General features: G+C 46.7%; 1 protein-coding gene across 2 annotated transcripts in view; it reads left to right on the plus strand.

Moving 5' to 3' along the window:
• OSBPL5 (oxysterol binding protein like 5) overlaps positions 1 to 12,975 on the plus strand; it is a 63,881-nt gene extending 50,906 nt beyond the window's left edge. For both annotated transcript variants that reach the window (XM_009635447.2, XM_035890984.1), the window contains 7 exons: positions 1,320 to 1,409; positions 4,184 to 4,320; positions 8,902 to 9,087; positions 9,636 to 9,774; positions 10,933 to 11,054; positions 11,648 to 11,794; positions 12,840 to 12,975. In XM_009635447.2, coding sequence (XP_009633742.1) covers positions 1,320 to 1,409; positions 4,184 to 4,320; positions 8,902 to 9,087; positions 9,636 to 9,774; positions 10,933 to 11,054; positions 11,648 to 11,794; positions 12,840 to 12,975 — 957 coding nt within the window. The remainder of the gene's footprint in view (positions 1 to 1,319; positions 1,410 to 4,183; positions 4,321 to 8,901; positions 9,088 to 9,635; positions 9,775 to 10,932; positions 11,055 to 11,647; positions 11,795 to 12,839) is intronic.
• Positions 12,976 to 14,177: the final 1,202 nt, after the last annotated feature.

Here is a 14,177-nt window from a genome sequence, read left to right on the forward strand (position 1 = left end):
TTTCTTGGACAGTTAACTTGCTTTTTAAGGAGCATCCATTTCTGTTCCAACAATTTCTTGCCTGGGCATAAAACGAAAGATGGAGATTACTGGAGTTAGGGGAGTCTTTTGCAGACTGCATTTTCCTGGGGACAGTAATAATTTTCCATCTTCGTTTGCCCTTACAAAGTGAACTGTTGCCCCATGTACTTCCCTGACATTTGCACATGTTTACCTTCACAGCCTGTTCTTCCCATAGGCCTGACGCACAGTCTTGAGGCCAATGGAGTATGTCCCTGACTGGGGTCAGTGTCATCTCAAACCTGCAAACACTTCAGAGATTAAAATGCAGAGCCTTCTTCTCTGGCTTGAAAACAATACGCTTAGTCCAAACATGACTCAGAAAGTTGTCCCTGTGGCTTAAGTAGGTGCTCTGCTTTGAATATTTCTTAGCTACCTTTTTTAGTAGAATTGTGAGAAGTTAAAGATAAACCCATAGCTTTGTTATTAATTTGGATATGTACCAATTCTCTGCTGGATTGCATACATTGATTCCTGAGATACTTGTGGTTTCTTTTTCCATGGGTGTTGTGGGAAATTTGGTTTTATATTGTTATTTAAAAAAAAAAAGTTCCTCTGCACAAACGTTATTGGAAAGTAGCTGCTAAAATGTCTGAAGAAATGTTGTGTGGTGTGAATGGAAGAGCTGGTCACTCTATCACTGCTGTTTCCTGTGTTTGGCAAGCAGGAGGTGAGGGGAATTTTCCATTGTTCTGCGAATCTTTTCCTTGACTCTGGAAATACCCTTTTTTTTTTGTTGTTTGCTGCTGACGAGAGCTTCTTCACACTGGAGACTTCACGCAGATGCAGCCATTGGCAGTGCCACACTGCTGTTGCTGTCCCATAAGCAGGAAAGTCACTAACTGCATTAGCGCTGCTCCTTTTCTTTGGACAAAGTTCAAAGCATAAGGGTGCAAACTGTAATGTGATTCTGGACAATGGGAAGGACTTGCCCACATACACTTATCCTGACGACGTCTAGCTGACAATAAATGCATTTGCAGTGAAGGTGACGCCTTGCACTGCTGCATGTTAATGCACCTGGAGGATTATCTCCCTTCCTGCAGCTCCTATGGTGATTTTGATATTGCAAACAAAAGGAGGAGGGCACAATGCTAGACAGTCAAAATCAATGTTAGAATTCATTCTGCCTTTTCCCAGAAATAGCAGAAATCCAAGCAGGTTGCATTTTTATTTCCTCCTGCTGCATCACTGCGTTTGGGTCCCTTCCAGTTCTCGCTAGACTGATCATATTTTCTATTTCTGTTCTCCCCTGACAGCCCTTCTTCGGTGGCAGTGCAAGCATTAATCAAATCTCTGGGAAGATTAAATCAGGAGAAGAAGTGCTAGCAAGTCTCAGCGGACACTGGGTAACATACGATAATCGAAGCTGCTGACAGTTTAAGCGCACGTGGCAGCAGGGTGTGTGGGAGGACTGGCAGCCCTTGGCAGGCTCCCTGCGTTGGGGCGGGGGCTGTGGAGGCCCCGTGCCCTGCCTCTTCCCGCTACCCCAGGGAGCGCGGGCGAGCAGAGCTTTCCGGGCCACAGCTCTCAAGGTCATTTACCCTTCCCTAGTCCCATCCACCTGCAGTGCCAGCAGCGCTTGCACTCCCAGAGCCTGGGCCAAAGCCGGGACCGGTGAGGCTGCGTTTCCACTGAAGCCAGTGGCTCTGTATTTAGGGTCCCAGGCTTATGACAAGCCCTGATGGTGGGAGACATAGTGTGTCTTATGTGTGATTGTGAAAATCATGAGGCTTCCTTCTGTCTTGTGTTTAATACTTCCCCAGCTATGGCAGTATCAGGGAAGAACTTCATGGGGTTTTAAATTCATTTTTTTCACAGCAAACCTTTATGACAGAAGATGGTTATTCCTCTGTAGATGAGATGAAGGACTGAGAGACAGGTTCTGTGAGGGTTTATCTGTTTGGGCAGCTCAGAATAGTCAGCAGAGCAGCCAGCACCTTTGCACACCCCGTATCCACAAGTGAATCGCTTAAAGGCATCCCTAAGCCAAAATCCAGCAAGAATGAAGTTGCATGGTGAAGGATGTAGGCTAGAGTTTTGGTTGTGGACCCCTGGTAACTGAGGCAAAATCAGTGAGCCCTGGCTTTGGGCTGGACACTTAGGTATTTGTCTCAGCTACATTTAGATATCTGCATCTTCATTATAGTTGACCTATGCTCCTTTTCCAGTCTACAGCAACTGTCACTCTTGAGACAAGATTTGTCTCATGCTAAAGGAGGTATTTGAAGTAGGTCAGGTGAAATGTGCCTGGATGAAGCCCTTTCTATCGTGAGGTCCTAACCAGAGCGTAGCCTTTGGTATTGGACTCCTCCCCTCAAGCAACCTGCCTTTCTACATCAAACGCTAATGACCATTTTGAAACTAGGAGATTTGCCCTTTCTAGGTGTATACAAGGAGGTTTGCTCCCTGGGCCTGGGTAGCTTTACCATTCTGAGCTCCCTTTCCTGCAGGATGAGCCTGGGCAATTGTCAGTTGTGCAGAACTGTGGAGCACCTTGTCTGCGGTAGGTCCTGCAAGCACCATCCGTGAGGGCATGTAACGGAGCAGCTCTCCTGGGCGGCCGAGCCACATGGTTGCATGCTGCTCAGCTTCCAGCCTCTGTGTTTGGGTTTTATCAGCCTGAAAATAATTTATTCCTCCCTTGTTCTTTGTGCTGGTTGTTTGTGGTGCACAAAATTAGAATTATGCATAAAAGAAGTTAAATGGCTTTGAAAGGGTGGCTCCATGAGCCGCTGTTTGCAGTGGCATGCTGTGAATGGAGTAGCTGCTGTGCAGTGGTAGGGACGTTGTTTGTTCTCCTCCCTCCCCGCTGAGAGTATTGGCCTGCTCTCCTGAGCTCTGCAGGCTTTTCTCTGGCACCATCTAGTTTCCTGACAGAAACCCTTGCAGCTAAAAGGCTAATTCTCTGCCTCGGGACCTGAAAACCCATCCAAATAAAGTAGGAAAGCAAATCCCAATGCTTCTCAGCCGCAGGACCAAAGCAGCACCTGAGGGCTTGTATATGTGCCCCTTTAGATGTGGGCATAGTGACATTAGATAAGGCCTGCCTGCCTCCTCCCATCCACAGCTGGGGGGCTCCTGGGGACCTGGGATCTGTCCTGGAACTGGCACCTCAGGACATGGCAGAGGAAGTCCTGAGGGAGACTATGAGGAGGGATGAGAGTCCCTCGGGTCTTCCCTCAGGAAGTGGATTTTGAGACGTGCATCAGGGGACCGTGGCAGGGGAAGAAATGCAGCAGCTGGGATGCAAGGAAATTAGGCAGCAACAGGCAAAGCCAATAGCCATGACCTAAATGAGGTTTACATGACACTCATACCACGTCCAGGGAGCTGAATGGCACCAGGGCGCACGCTGTTCAGAGCTGTAATTGTCTGATTCATTCCTCCTGCAGTCAATGTCGTGCTGTTCACTGTACGCTCCGTAAACTACTCCGGCTGGCTCTGCAGCATTGCTGCGTCTGTGAGCAGAGCTGGGAAGCAGCTTAGTTAAGCAGGGACACAGCAATGTTGTCTAGCCAGTCTCAGATCAAAGAAGTGCTACTTAATAGTTGGTTGCCAAGTAAATTGGGAAGGAATAAGGATGAAAGACCCCTGGCATTTTGAAGTGCTAAATGAAATTCTGGAGCAATAATAGAAAAACCTGGCTAAACAAAACAAAAAAAAAAAGTGAAATAATATCTCAGCTTTAGCTCTCCTTTCTAGAGAGGGTGGTATTTCAGTAGGCTCTGCCTGGGATTTCAGCATTGAGGAATAGAAGAAGGACTGGAAAAGGAGCTAGGGATCTTGTTTATATGTGCTGGGTGGTACCTGGGAGGAACAGTGGGGAAAGAAGAGCATCTTAGGGCTTCTGTGTGTACCCCTGTCTGGGCACAAGATGTAAGGGACCAGGTCCCTTTCTAATTCTTCTCTGATTAATTCAGTCAGTGTTAAAAACCCCTCATTCATTTTAGAAACTTTCAGGAAGCGTTCAGTGAGATTTAATGGGATAGAGGAGGAAAGAAGCCTTCTAGCCAAGCCCTATCCCTCATCATCATCCGGAAGCAGCTTCCAGTTGTCAGGATTATTTTCTGCCTTGTGTTTCTGATTGTCATTAACCTTTTTGCTTAATTTTCCTTCCTAGGATGGGGAAGTGCATATAAATGAGTTGAAAAATGGGAATGCGGAAATGTTCTGGAACCCGACCAGTGAAGTACGAAGGCAGAGACTGAAGCGCCATATTGTGCTGTTTGAGGAGCAGACAGACTTTGAGTCGGAGAGGTAGGGAGCTCTGGGAATGTCTCACTGCCGCTTCCCTGCTGGAAGCGGGGCTCTGATCAGAAGGCTCCAGTTCCTCAGCACAGTCCTGGAAAGGCAGTGACCCGCTTTGCCTGTACATATTACCCAGCCATTTACCTGTTTTTTTCCAGTCTATTAACTCTGGAGTATTGCCATGAAGTATAGCTCTGAAATAAGCAGGGAACTGGGCTGAGAAACGGTGTGGGCTACATTTTATCTGCTAAAATGAAAACTCTCCCTGAACTCCAGAGATCATGAACAGAGTCTCTCTAACTGCTGGAACGTTTTATGGAAGGGCAAGATGTCAAGCAGAGGTTGGATGTCATGTTAAGGAGAGTTGTTTCAACCACAGGCTCTTAAAATAGATGCAGGAATCATGTGGGAAGTTCTGGCATGAACAGAGCAGTAGTTTGAACCACATAACTGGATTTTATGAGAGAATGTAATTAAATAGATGTTTAACCCTGCCTCATAATCTTAGCTGAGATCTCAAATGAAATCTGCACCATTGTTCATTAGGGTAATCTAGATTACCTAAAAATACAGTCCTGGCACATGACTTAGGAAATGGAAGGAATGACTGCCTGATGCAACACGCATCCCCGAGCCAGTTCTTGAGCAAGAACAGCTAGAGCAGCAGCATGTGGCACTGCCTTCAGACCAACTAGTCCTGCCATCTCGCACTAAGAAGAGTCTGCTTTTTATGGGCAAAGAAAGGGACTGCACAAAAATAAAAACAATGAACATTTAGCTTGTTCTAGACGGTAGTGGACTTTGTGGGAAATAAAGTCTGTATTTGTAGCTTACAGTCGTGCAATTGCCATTGTCACAGAGCAGAGCAGACCGCAGCACATTTCTCTATTAATCTTCTGAAGAAGATTCTTTTAAAAGAGAAGAGAAATCTCGGTCTTGCAGACAAAGAATCTCCAGTTCACTGTTTACCAGGGTACTGCCAGAGCTGACTCCCTTTGCTACATCAGAGATTAATAACGATACATGCATCCAGGGAAGGAGGCAAAAAGGAAAAAATTCTAGAGATCCCTGACAGACATTCCACTGCACTCCCTGATATGCTGATGGTTGCATGAATAAATTACCATCTAATCCAGGTTGTGCTCTACCTGAACACCTTAGTCTGTCCTGCCGTGCTGAAAATCACCTATTTTCACAAATGCTGGAGAGTCGCTGAAGCTCTTACGATTATGCAGCTCACCATGGAGGGTCTCATTGTCTGACACATGCAGCTCTTGATGGAGCGATTTGCCCTTGTCAAACAATTTTGTGCGTGTCCCTCTGAGGTTCTTAGCATTAGATGACTTGTTCTTTACACCACCACATTCCTTCAGACCGACTATGCCACCGCTGTACTCTCTCAGGCTGTTATTTTCACTCTTCCCTCCCCCACTCCCATTGCTTGAGTCTGAATTGAGTTTCCTTCTTTTGTTTCTGGGAGAAAAGATTCATACACAGGAAAATGGGAGTGACATGTCAAAAAGAACAGGAAAGTGTTCCTCTGCTTTCAGTTAATTATCTAAGAGGCTGCTTTTTTGCAAGTGTTGTGTTAACATATGGTGACAGAAATACAATGAAAGCATTGGTGTCCCTTTTAAAGAGCTTCGCAGCAAGCTCCAAATTAAATGCGGAAATGTATTCATCTTCTAAATGGAGGACTGGTCCTTTGTGGAGCTGGGAATACTGGAACAGCCTGGATCTCCAGTGCCTATTCTAACAGCTAAACTGCTTGGTAATGTTTTTGGAGGGCTAGCTGCTGATCTCAGAAGTATTTCCAATCTGAAATGAAGATTAGAGTGTTCTAATTAGAGGAACTGTGGAGAGGCCTATCACAGCTTGGCTATAGTAAAAAAAAAAAAAAGTAATGATATTTCTCTCATAAAAGGCAGATCCTCTCCTCTCCTCCAGGCACAGGCTCAGTGAGACATCATATGATAGATCCCATCTTTTTTCAGCTGAAAACAAGTGCAAGTGAAAGCCAGTTACTTCATACTCAGGTCTCACACTATCCATTATGTCCTCATTAACCACCCCTCCCCTTCCCATCCTTTGATATATTACACAGATATTATTCCCTTAGCCCATGGACTGCCCTTCTAAAATGTCCAGAAATGTCCACAAAATGTCCACTGAGTTCATGTAGTCCGTGGCTTTGGGCTCCATCTGTTACGGTGGTCCCTCAGGACAGGAGAGGTGCTGTGTTGTGTGGTGGTACCGGGCACCAAAGCCAGGTCAGGTCAGGTCACTGCTGCACGTGCGCTGCTTCTCGTAAGGCTTGTCCTCCATTGGCTCAGGTGGTTCTTGCTATAGTAATTCCTATAACGTGCAACTCAAATCCCAACAATTTAAAGGCAGTTCCATTACAATCTCCACCCCTGATCTCTTTGGACCAGACCTTCGGGTTTAACATTGTGATGAACTCTTCCCCTTGGCCCTGCTCCAGCTTGGACTTAACCACAGCCTGCAGTCCCTTAGGGCTGTACCCACTCCAAGTGGAGCCTTATCTACAAGCCACAGCCTTTCCAGGGCTCTACCTGCTGTGGCACAGACTTATCCACAGCTGTAGTCACTTTGAGGTGCACCTGTTCCAGTGTGGCCTTCTCCATGGGCCACAGTGTCTTCAGAGAGAGACTTGCTCCAGCATGGCCTTACAGCCACAGTCCTTTCAGAAATGAACTTGTTCCAACACGGCCTTACCCATGGCTGTCATGCTTATCCTGGTCTGTCTTGGGCTTATCCATGGGCACACACTCTGAGGTGCTCCAGCATGACCTCATGCACAGCCACTGATGCTTCAGGGTGTACCTGCTGCAGCATGGACTCATCCACAGCCACAGATGCTTTGAGGTGTACCTTCTCCAGTGTGGACTTACTTGGGTCACAATCCTTTTAAAGGTGTACCTGCTGCGGCACAGACATGACCACAGACACAGACACTTCAAGATGCACCTGCTCTGGTGTGGACTTATTCATGGCCACACCACTGCTTCGGGGTGTCCTGTTCCCATGTAGACTCATCCCCAGGTCACAGTCCCTCCAACTTGAGTTCCCACTGGAGTTCCAGCCTGTCCGGGACACCAGCACAGAAACAGCAGCGATGCCCTGGCCATCGGCCAGCCCAGGCACAGGGCCATGGCGGTTACCAAAATGTCCCAGGCACAGCAGGGTGAGGTGATCAGCAGGACAGCAAGCAGCAAAAGCAAATAGCACGAGCACTAACGAGCACTGGGCTCTAAGGTACAGTAAGGCAAGCAAGCCCATGGCAAGCACAGGAGCCTGTCAATTAATAACTAAACAGCACTAAGAGCTCTAAATTTGATCTAGCGCATTCCAATCTAACACGTCATCATCTGGAACCCTTCAAGGCCCACACTGGGCACCAAAAAGGTGGTGGTTGTTTAACCCCAGCTGGCAACTGAGCCCCACCGAGCTGCTCACTCACTCCCCCCCCCACAGTGGGATGGGGGAGAGAATTGGAAGGGTAAAAGTGAGAAAACTCATGGGTTGAGATAAAGGCAGTAAAGCAAAATCCGCGCGTGCAAGTGAAGCACAGAATTCATTCAAAGCAAGGAATTCATTCACTGCTTCCCATCAGCAGGCAGGTGTTCAGCCATCCCCAGGAAAGCAGGGCTCCATCACGCATAGTGGTTACTTGGGAAGACAAACGCCATCGCTCCAAACGTCCCCCCTTCCTTCTTCTTCCCCCAGCTTTATAAGCTGAGCATGACATCATACGGTCTGGAATACCCCTTTGGCCAGTTGGGGTCAGCTGTCCCAGCTGTGCCCCCTCCCAGCTTCTTGTGCCCTTGGCAGAGCTGAGAGCTGAGGAGTCCTTGACTGGTCTAAGCACTACCCAGCGACAGCTAAAACATCAGTGTGTTACCAACATTCTTCTAGTACTAAGTCCAGAATGCAGCACTGTGCCAGTGACCAGGAAGAAAACTTAACTCTACCCCAGCTGAAACCAGGACACTGTGTTCATGCCTGCAGTTTGTGAACACAAGTACATGTCCGTTTCTTGCAGATTGAATCTGATTCCTCCAGATCTGGTTGCTAATCCTATACAGAGCTACAATATTGCATGTACAGCTGCAAGCTGTGCACATGCATTCTTTTTCCAGTGCTTCTAAACTTGAAATGTAAAGACTTAGTTTCAGGGATAGACATTAACACAAAGGCTCCTAAACATAAATGATTGAAAGTGTGAAGAAGAGAACAGATTCTCCGTTATACACCAATCACCTCTAAAGAGGCCGCTGACCTCAATGAATTGAGCATGACTATGTTATAACTCACACAAACAGCACTGAAGATTATAATGAATATTGTAGGTGATGTTATCTAAGGGAAAGTTCCCCTGTTCTTCAGTAGATCGTTGTATACAGCGTTCAGTGCTGCCATTCTCGTAATGTTCCTTTAATATACAAGCAAAACTGAGGCTGAGCAATCCTGTCACAATTCCTCTGGAGAGACCAGAACAGGGTCTGCTGTAAGGCCCCAGCTGGCAAAATACATTGTTGGGTTTAAGGTGGTTTAACTGTTTATTTCCAGGCTTTGGCAGCACGTTACTAGTGCAATAAACAAAGGCGATCAACACAAGGCAACGCAGGAAAAATTTGTGCTGGAAGAGGAGCAGAGGAATGCTGCCCGGGAGCGGAGAGAGAGCGGCACAGAGTGGAAACCACTGCTCTTCAGGCACGACGCCACGACTAATGAATGGCGCTACAAATATGAGGAGTGAGTGGTGGGCTTGGGGGTTGTGAACAGACCTCACTGCTTGAGCCCCCAGGGATGCAAAGCAAGGTTATAGACCTGTAATTCGGGTCCTGCCATTCTCCAATCTATGCCCTGGGCTTGCTCTTTATTTCATATTGCTCTGTGTCATTATTAGAATACATATTCCTGATACTAATTGGGAATAGCTGGAAATGAGGGCTTGGCAGCGGAAAATCCGCTGTGCCATTGGTACAGATCCCTTTTGCTGCACTCAAGTGTGGAATCATGTAGCAGAGATTTTCTGCACTGTGCGAGCAGAGCTGACAACTGCACGCTCCTCCCCTGGCAAGAAGGGTGAAGCCTCTGGAGACTGAGCCCCCCTCATTTATTGCTAGGAACTGTGAATGCAGAGGGAAGTATCTGTTCCTGCTCGCACTGCATCTGCGGAAGCTCTGGTCACTGTCAGGGATGAATGGCTGCCCTGGTGCCTGTGGAATTAGTGTATTGCTCTTAACACACCTGATGTCAGATTCTTGCTTTTCTGATGTTATTTCCTTTGGTCTCAAAAGTTTAAGACCTTGGGATCCTTTGAACGACATTGCCCAATTTGAGAAGAATGGGATACTTCAGACCATGGAAAGACACTTATCCACAAGGATGTCAAACCACAAAACAACGTGCATAAACAATCAAATTACACGGCACAAGGTAAAAAGCCTGGTTTGGGGAATATAATATCCTTTACAATTGTTTAGATACACAGCCCTTTTCTGCAGTATTTTCATGTAAGCACAGTACAGGCTGAAAGGCTTGTTTCAGGTAAATATAGCTTATGACTCTAGACCTGCAATATTATGCCATCATTAACTCCAAATAATGACAACACTTGGTTGACGTATCCTATCCATTTTGGCATTTTTCTTCCACCCAGTGTTAGTGACAGAGATTCTTTCACTGGGTTTTGCACATGACTGAGCTGAACTTCACTGCTCGGCGTTCCCAAAGCAGAAAACTCTCAGTAGCGAGGGCGTGAGCAAGGTTTTGGAGTACACAACTGAGGTCCTGCAACTTCAGTTTCAGTCTTTGCTGTCTGCCTTTATCCCTTACTTCCTCATAGACAAGACAAGAAACCCCGCTCCGTCCTTTCCCTTGAACAGAGATGATACTTTGTTATTTCATTGCATTCATCTTTGAAGTAATGTATGTCATTCCTAAAGGGCTTTGTAAATGTAGAACTGCTGAACTAGCTAGATAGAACCCACGTTACTCTGAAGAATTCTTATCTTATTACATACTTAGACTTTTCTTTTTTAACACCCAAACAATGGGAAAGTTGAGGTTCATAACTACTTTTCAGATCCTCCAGTGAGAGTTTGAATCAACATGTTTGGTTTACCCATCTGAGAGGTAGGGAGAAACTTTCCAAAGTGCATCAAGAAATTAGGCATAGAAGTTCTGTGATGTTTAAATCCTTCAAACACCTGAAAAATCTTCCCTGGGAAAGTTGATTCTAAATGTTTCTTCTTTTCATCCTTTCTCTTACGGTTCTGGTTGATGCATACACAGCTCAGCAAAAAACTGTAAAGTTCATCAGTAGTACATGTCAGTTAAAGCTGCAATGAGAATAATTTGGATGGGTGTCTTGCAGATGTTACCATTTGAGGAGATGGTTCTGTATGGGGCATGTATGCTATATCCTTAAGTAGCTACCAGGAGTCCAACCACTAGGAGTTGCTGAGAAAGCACTCAAACTTCGCAATCCCACAGATATTCCCCAGCGCCCTGAATCACTTTGCTTAAAGCCAAACACACAAGAGTCTTCAATGTGACAGTGACCGAGTCTCTCTTAATCCCCACCTGATCCAGAGGTCTGCCAAAGACTGCAGGCGCCGCAAAACCAGCGATCAGCCGTCCAACCACAGCCAGAACACAGAGAGCAGCTGTTCAACGCCAGAGTCGGTGCAGGAGCTCTCAGATGATGATGGCAAGTATTTGGGTATCACTGGGTCAGGCTTTAATTTTCTTCCCTTGGTACCTTATTCCTTCAGCCAGCCCTGGGACATTTCCTGGCCCAGTTAATGCTGTGGGGCCATAGCCCACAGGCAAACACAGAGAATGTTCTGCTTTTCTGTTCTCCATACGTACTTCTGCTTCTCTTTCTGCCTTATGCTAACCAGGCCAATGAGGGTTTTCCAACTCTTGGCACAAACACATTGGAAAAGTACACTAACATTCCAACCAGCAGATAGGAAGCAGGCTTAATTTCTCATTCCCTTTTCTTAGCCTTTGTTGGAGGTGACCTTGAATGTTTCAGAGATGGGGAGCAGGTGTGAGCACTCCATTCCCTGCCCCTCAGCTGGGGAGGATGCTGCAAAAATTGTTTTCTGAGAGCCAAGAAGGAGCCCCAGGCCAGCATCACAGAATCTATTCCACTGACCCATGTCTTTGGGGTGGGAGATTATGTCCCCTGTCTCCTTCTCCCCAAGTTTCCTCCTGAGAGTGTCGCCCCTGGCTGTGACAATTTGGTCACAGCCAGCCACTTGCTGGGTGAACCTGGTTTGTGTTTCATCATCGCCACCAGAGATGGTGATGCAAAACGTAATGTCCTTCAATGCTTTGCTGCAGGGTTTGAAAGCCTGTGCGCTCAGTGTGGGAAAGAAATGAATCACCTTAAGGAAATTCATTCAGCCGTCCTGTCCCTACAGAGAGCCCAACAGGACATACACCGGTAACCATTTTCTTTCATCAAATCAATTATCTTAATGGGCTAAATACAAATCATGGCACTTAACTCCTCCACTGCAGCCTTTGGGGCGTCCTTATCAGCTGCAGGGGTGCAGTTGACTAATGTTTCAATAGATGAGCTATTAACACACAGGAAAGGCAAAGCCACGCCCTACCTGAAACAGGGAGGAAATCTCTTCCTTTTTAAGACTCTCTTTATTCGGCAAAAAGCATCACCGCAGCACGTGAAGCATTTCTTGGCACTCCCAACTGCACAGCAGCTGCAGGAGTTGGGAGGGGCTGGGCCAGGTCCTGGCTATAAATAAATCTCTGCTAGGCGAGAAGGCGTGGGTTCTCCCTTCTCATCAAGTATGTTACGAATTTGCTCCGTTTGCCGCAGAGATGCAGGCGTGTGGTCTGAAAACCAGGCTCTGTGGGTGAAAAGCACTAAATGCCTGTTTTTTGTATAGAATGCTAGGTGCTGTCTGAGGTAAGCAGTGAGCACGCCTGCTTAACCGACTGCTGGCAAAGGGCGCTGCGCTGCAGACTCCTGTGGGGAGGGCAGGGGAGGTAATAGCTGCTACATCTGCTCCAGGGCGCCCTGCTGACTCCCCTCTGCATGAGGAGTATTATCCAGCCCTCCCAAGGTTTCTGTGGGGTGGGACAACACACGAAGCCCACCATTTTTGGATGCCGGAGCTATCAGTGATATGGCTTTAGCTTTTCTCTGCTGCTCTTGAGGTTGTCCAGGGCAAGTACTTGTATTTGGGAAGGTTAGGGCACAGGTTTGTGAGTGGGAGCTGGATGAAGAGATTTCTTGGGGTTTGTGCCCTTATGCCCTCTCATGCCAACCAGCATGCTCTGCTCGATGCCAGCAGCAGCCAGAAGTACTTCTCTTTCTGTGAAAAAGAGGGGGCACAGTGCTGTGCCCATGAGGGTGTCTCTGGAGTACAGGGATCCCTCCTGGCGTGGAAGCTGGGGGTACACGCACACATGTGAACGCACACCTCCCTGCGACACCCAAATAAACATACTGCTTTCTTTTCCAGAAACCTCAGCGCTCTGAACAAAAAGTCCTTCCACAGGAAGGTCTCTTCTGAAAGCTTCCTCCTGGACTCTCGCTGTTGGTTTCTTCTCTGCATCTTTCTTACGTGTCAACTATTCATTAATTATGTCTTCAAATAAAGTCACTACGTTTGGCAGCAATAACGATTACTGGCTGCAGGAGGGGGGCCACTCGCGCAAGGAGCCCAGCGAGGCACCAAAGCACTTTAGAACCAACGCGGCAGAGGTGGAAGAAGGTTGAAAAACGAGGTTGAAAAGGGACCTAGGAACCTGCAAAACTTTGTTCCTGCAGATTATGTCATTTTTGCCTTTTACATGTACATCTTCAAGGACCTCTTAACCTGTATGGGCCTTAATGCTGAAGCCAAATGTAGCTTTAATTGTGCAATTTGTTTTCTATGTCTTGTCATTTTCTGATGCAATTAATAATTACTCAGCAGTATTGGTACCCCCGAAATGGTAAACACCCCAGCATTTTGGAAAGGTCACGCCAGCCTGGTTCATAGCTCTACGAGTGAGGGAGTGCAGTTGGGGAGCCATAAAGAGCTGACGTATGCGGTGCCTGTCCGGCTGCCTTTAATTACGGGAGGGAGCACACTTGGTCAAAAAAATCCACCCCCGGGATATTAAGTCATGATCTGTTTTGCCAGCACACACAGAACGGGACCTCAGGATGTGTTTTATTTTCCATTCCACAGGAACTGTAAATATGCACAATTTCCTAGAGCTGTTTGTCTTTAGGAAATGGAAAGTATTCAGTGAAAGCTCCTTGTTTGGTTATGGAGCTGACTGCTGTCCTGGATCGGGCCCATCAAGTGTAACGTCAGACAACACCTGTTCCTGAAACCCGGTCACTTCTTATTATTGTTATTATTTGCTATGTGGCTGTTTTATAATATCACACACTAGCGTTGTAGAGAGGAATCCACTGCCCCAGGATAGGCGAGAAGGACGGGAGCGATGTAGGTGTACGTGTGTTCGGTTGTAGGCCCCTTTATTGTCAACGGTCAGGAAGGAGGAAGGGTTTTGCCACTGCATTGTTCAACTCTGTTAATAGTCTTCCTATTTTACACCATTTTTTAAAGATTTGCAATATTTTCTGTAGACTGCGGACAATACTAAGCCTTTCTTTTCTGGCCTGAAGTAGTTCCAAGTGGTAAGTACTGCTATATATACAGCCTTAAAATACTTAGTGGTGGTGCCAGTCTGGGCTATCTTTCAATGTAAATGTTTCCAAATTTTTAAGTACATTCCTCGTCATATTCCCCAGTTAGGGGAAACCTGTTTGTGCTTGATATGTTGAAATAAAACTACACACAACT

Source organism: Egretta garzetta, unplaced genomic scaffold (assembly GCF_000687185.1).
Source record: "Egretta garzetta isolate BGI_Z169 unplaced genomic scaffold, ASM68718v1 scaffold133, whole genome shotgun sequence".
Lineage (NCBI taxonomy): Eukaryota > Metazoa > Chordata > Aves > Pelecaniformes > Ardeidae > Egretta > Egretta garzetta.